General features: G+C 36.4%; 1 protein-coding gene across 1 annotated transcript; it reads right to left on the bottom strand.

The window, feature by feature from the left end:
* Positions 1–561: 561 nt before the first annotated feature.
* On the bottom strand, positions 562–1,878 carry LOC125030508 (anti-lipopolysaccharide factor-like). The gene is made up of 3 exons (XM_047620563.1): positions 1,725–1,878; positions 1,299–1,432; positions 562–935 (listed from the first exon to the last, which is right to left on the bottom strand). Exons 1-3 carry the CDS (start codon positions 1,844–1,846, stop codon positions 820–822), a joined length of 372 nt encoding a protein of 123 aa, XP_047476519.1. The 5' UTR covers positions 1,847–1,878; the 3' UTR covers positions 562–819.
* Between the last annotated feature and the right edge of the window lie 3,122 nt (positions 1,879–5,000).

Here is a 5,000-nt window from a genome sequence, read left to right as displayed (position 1 = left end):
TACGTAACAAGTCTTTCAAAAAAATAAGGCTTTGCTTAGTTATAAGTGTTGATAATACGCACTTATTTTCTTTTATATTGACAAATGTATTGATATTCCTTTTTATAAATTTATATCTCTCCTTCTATCAATCAATCTATCTCCCTCTCGCTCTCCCCCCCCCCCCCTCTCTCTCTCTCTCTCTCTCTCTCTCTCTCTCTCTCTCTCTCTCTCTCTCTCTCTCTCTCTCTCTCTCTCTCTCTCTCTTTCTCTCTCTTTCTCTCTCTTTCTCTCTCTCTCTCCCTCCCTCCCTCTCTTGTATCTCTCTCTCTCTCTCTCTCTCTCTCTCAATCTCTCTCTCTCTCTCGTTTTAATGTAATTCGTGGAATAATGGTTGTGTGCCTTATTCTTGTGTTATACAAATGGCCTACACTGTACAAATTCACACACTTAAGGTAGTGGTAATTATTCTTTGTTTTTAATGATACCATAATCTCCCATATCGTTATTGCATTTTTTTTCCCATAAAACATTCTTCTTAACATCAACAAGACTCGGTAGTAATAGAATAAAACTTAGAGAAAAATGACAAAGTTTACTCAAAGTTTCAATCAAAGAATTTACTGTACCTTAATGGCAACAGAGTCTAAGACTCCCACTAAGACAGTTTATTACAAATTTCTGTTATATTCTCTTATGTACAGTAGTTGCATTCAGTGCATCCATAGTTTCCTATAACCAAAATCTAACATAATGAATGCCTCCACACTTCGGTTCTGTGTGGAAAGGAAAAACACAAGAGAAAGAGCCTCCATTGCCAACTGCGGCTGAGCAAAGGGCCTATGAGTTAAGCCACTGGTTGGCCTGCTGTTGAGAGATGAGACCTTTCTGGAAAGCTTTCCGGACGAAGTCTTGGGCTGTTCTTCCAGCCACCCCGGACTGACTGCGTGTGCTGGCTGTGAGGAGAATGGGGAATAGAGAATATTTAGTCATTATGAACGGCGCTTAGCTGCTCCTATTGGTCAGGAACGGAATAATAATTATGGTGATCACTTAACTATAATAATTGAATGGGTAGTAATAACAAGATTCATCATAATTATACTTGTGAGCATGAACAGTGTTGGTGACTCCTGTGCACTATGTATGTACGAAAATGACCATATACCTTCAATGTCTTGACATTTACGAATGACTTTGACACCCCAACAGTAACGGCAAAAAGAACGATAATGCCAGTACCAATATGCAACACAATAGTACCAATATAAACACACATAATAGTCGTACTACTAACAATGAAAACAAATGCCTCATACCTTCTCCTCTGATGGCCGTCCAGCCTGGGCACCACATCCTCCCCTTGTAGTACAACTGGAACCTCTTAATGTAAGGCTTGACGGTGAACTTGCACTCGTGGCCGAGGAGTTCGGTTTTCTCGTTCCTCCACAGCCTTGTCGGGGGAGAATGGACGAACAAATTAGGAAAAAGAAGACGGATGATAATGAAGGACAGTGACGGCGAAAATGAGGAATGATAGTTATGTACAGTAATGGTGAAAATGACTGATAATAATGGATCAAAAAGAACAGTTCCGTGAGTATATGAACTGATAATAAAATAAACAGTAACGGTGAATATATGTACTAAAATGTACCAATATATCTGAATAAAAAGGTTGAAAAGAAAGCAAAATGCAAGATAGGAGTAATAATTTAAGAAAAGGAATGGAGTAAGTGCCACACCCAACAATCTTGCTGGCGACGGCCGCTGCCACAGCCTCCCACCCTTGAGCCTGGCACTGCGGGGCGAAGAGTGCCACCAGGGACACCACCAGCACCAGGCTTGCCAACACGGAGACACGCATCTTCTGCAAGGCAAATGAAGGTAATGATTTAAAAAGAAAATGGCGCGAAAATGAGAAAAAATAAAAGCTAAAATCATTAAGAAAAAAATGACATCCATTTCAATGCATTAAATACAAAAGTAGAAAGCGCCAAAATCTCGTATAAAAAACATATATATATATATATATATATATATATATATATCTTGAATTCTTCGATTCCGAAAAATTACTTAGTTGTTAACTTACCTGCAATAAGAATGATCTTTTCAAGTCCCGTCCCCGTATATATACCCCTGAGCATGTAAGAACTGAGTTGCCAGAAGCCTATTAAGCAAGATGAAATAATAAGAAATCACATACATACATGCAGACTGGTCGATAAAGGCGGAGAATAAACTTCTTTTACCAAAATGCATAATGATATCACACAAGACAGACATAACATAACTTGCAAATTATCAGTTATCAGAAGACAACAATAAAAATTATAAAAAAAACACAAAGAAACTATGACAACAGCGCCCCTCCCAGTGAAACGTTCATTCACAAATTCTTAGAAATGTGTGTGAATGACTTTTCTATTATTCCTACTCCCACACTGGTGTTGTTCTTGCGAAGGTATATTTCCAGCTGGGAAATCCACAGCTGGTGTGTGAGTCTCTCTCTCTCTCTCTCTCTCTCTCTCTCTCTCTCTCTCTCTCTCTCTCTCTCTCTCTCTCTCTCTCTCTCTCTCTCTCTCTCTCTCTCCTCTCTTCTCTCTCTCTCTCTCTCTCTCTCTCTCTCTCTCTCTCTCTCTCTCTCTCTCTCTCTCTCTCTCTCTCTCTCTCTCTCCCTATGTGTGTGTGTATGTGTCTGTGTGTGATGTATTTTATTTATTTGTATTAATGTTGATAGATTTGTATATATGTATATATTGATAGATGTATAGATAAGTAGATAGATTGATATATATATTTTTACTTATTTATATATTTATATATACATATATGTGTGTATGTGTGTTTGTGTATGTGTGTGTGTGTTATACCTTTTTATTTATTTGTATTGATATTCATATATTTGTACATATATATATATATATATATATATATATATATATATATGTGTGTGTGTGTGTGTGTGTGTGTGTGTATGTGTGTGTTTATCTATATACTCATCTATATCTATATCTATATATACATATATATACATATATATACATATATATACATATATATATACATATATATACATATATATACATATATATATACATATATATACATATATATACATATATATACATAAATATACATATATATGTGTGTGTGTGTGTGTGTGTGTGTGTGTGTGTGTGTGTGTGTGTGTGTGTGTATTACATAATATATATATATATGTATATATATGTATTTATGTATATATATATACATACATACACACATACATATACATACATACATATTTACATATTATTTTCTGAAATAAAACAACAATGATAAAAAATACGAAAGGAATAAGAAAAATAAAACTGATTATGATGAATATCGTAGAAGAGATAACGTGGCATTATGTGGGTGATGATAATGATAATAAAGAGAATGTAAGGAAAAATAATGATGATTGTGAGAATGAAGAAAAAATGCCGGCAACACTAATAACGATAAAAATAACTATATCAATTAAGCTGATGGCACCAATAAATGTTATACATATATATATATTTATATATATATATATATATATGTGTGTGTGTGTGTGTGTGTGTGTGTGTGTGTGTGTGTGTGTGTGTGTATATAACATATATGAATATATATATATATATATATATATATATATATATATATATATATATATATATATATATATAATTCTAATGAATCTAATAACCTTAATATTAATAATTTTGATATTAGTGATAAGAATCAAATCAAATCTCAATAATGATATCATTCTATGACACCACATCCTATTTATTGATACGCCACATAGAAAAGGGACTCGATCACCGATTACCGAAGTGCCACTTCAGGAGACTTGGGCGATCTTGTCCCTTCAGTCTTGTGTACAAGTTCTGAAGGTCTGTAGATCAGGTCTGTTAACTCGATCCATCCCCGTCTATCTTTCTTGTTATACTGCGTAGTTCATTCCTGTTCTTCCTAGCAGTCTGTCCCGTGAATCTAAGTGGTCTTCTGTCCACTTGTTTCAGCGGTTCTCTGTCTGCGTTTGCTTGTTGTAATATTCGAGTGTTTGTTTTCTTGCTGTCCAAGGGACCCTAAACATTCTGAGTATCGTCCACAGATGGCTTCTACTTCGTCCCTTGTTTTAAGGTCCGTGTTTCACATCCGTACGTTAGAGTTGCCCATACGTAGGTTTTGAGCCTTCATTCTGCTTGTTCTGCTTGGATTAAGGTTGCAATTTCGTTTCGCAGTACCTATCCTTTTCCTGATTTCTGCGATAGAACGGCCATTTGTTGTGATTTGTGCCTCCCAGATAGTTGAACTTCATGATCTTGTATTCTCATGAGCATTATCTCCCCACAATATGAAAAAGAGGTTGGAGAGAGCACGCAGCCCTGGTTAACACAACCTTGCTGCTTTGTGACTTTCTTTGGCCAACGCCCACTGCAAATTGTTGATTCTAGGAAAGGTTTCTGATTAGTCGTAGGTCCTTGCCGTCACTTTCTGTGTTTGCTAGTAAGTCGATTGAAGTATTACTTTTAGGATATTTTTTATGTGCCTCATTAAGCTGAGTGTTCTGGGCTGCCTCCGTTCGACTCTTCCTGCTTTCTTTGGTGTTGCTATAAAGACTAATTTCCCCCCATTTCCTCTGGTTTAATAGCTGTATTGTAAACTGGTTTGCGACCCCAGTCCTTTTATCCACTATTATTTATCTTCCAGCCTTAAGCATTTCTATCACGACTCCATCATCACCTGGACTTTTCCCTAACTTCATCGTTTGTATGGCTGTCCGTACCGCACTTCTTAGAATTTCTGGTTCATCTATCTCCTTGGTTATCAGAGGAAGTTCCCTTGTATCGTCCTCAAAACGTTCGTCTGTGTATTGACTCCATCTCTGCAAAACTACACTTATATCCATTAAAATTTCTCCTCTCTTGCTCGCAACTGTCCTCGATTTCGTTAACTTCTTCCCTCCCGTCAGTTCTTTTCTTCATGTATGTCTCTAAGCTCTCTTA

This window comes from Penaeus chinensis, chromosome 11, assembly GCF_019202785.1.
Source record: "Penaeus chinensis breed Huanghai No. 1 chromosome 11, ASM1920278v2, whole genome shotgun sequence".
Classification (NCBI taxonomy): domain Eukaryota; kingdom Metazoa; phylum Arthropoda; class Malacostraca; order Decapoda; family Penaeidae; genus Penaeus; species Penaeus chinensis.
This window is presented reverse-complemented; position numbering and strand designations above follow the sequence as displayed.

Coding starts and splice junctions, on each gene's coding strand:
- LOC125030508 (XM_047620563.1), bottom strand. CDS start 1,846: ATGCGTGTCTCCGTGTTGGCAAGCCTGGTGCTGGTGGTGTCCCTGGTG. Junction 1,433..1,724: donor GTCGCCAGCAAGATTGTTGG/GTGTGGCACTTA, acceptor TCCCCCGACAAG/GCTGTGGAGGAACGAGAAAA. Junction 936..1,298: donor GACGGCCATCAGAGGAGAAG/GTATGAGGCATT, acceptor TTCTCCTCACAG/CCAGCACACGCAGTCAGTCC.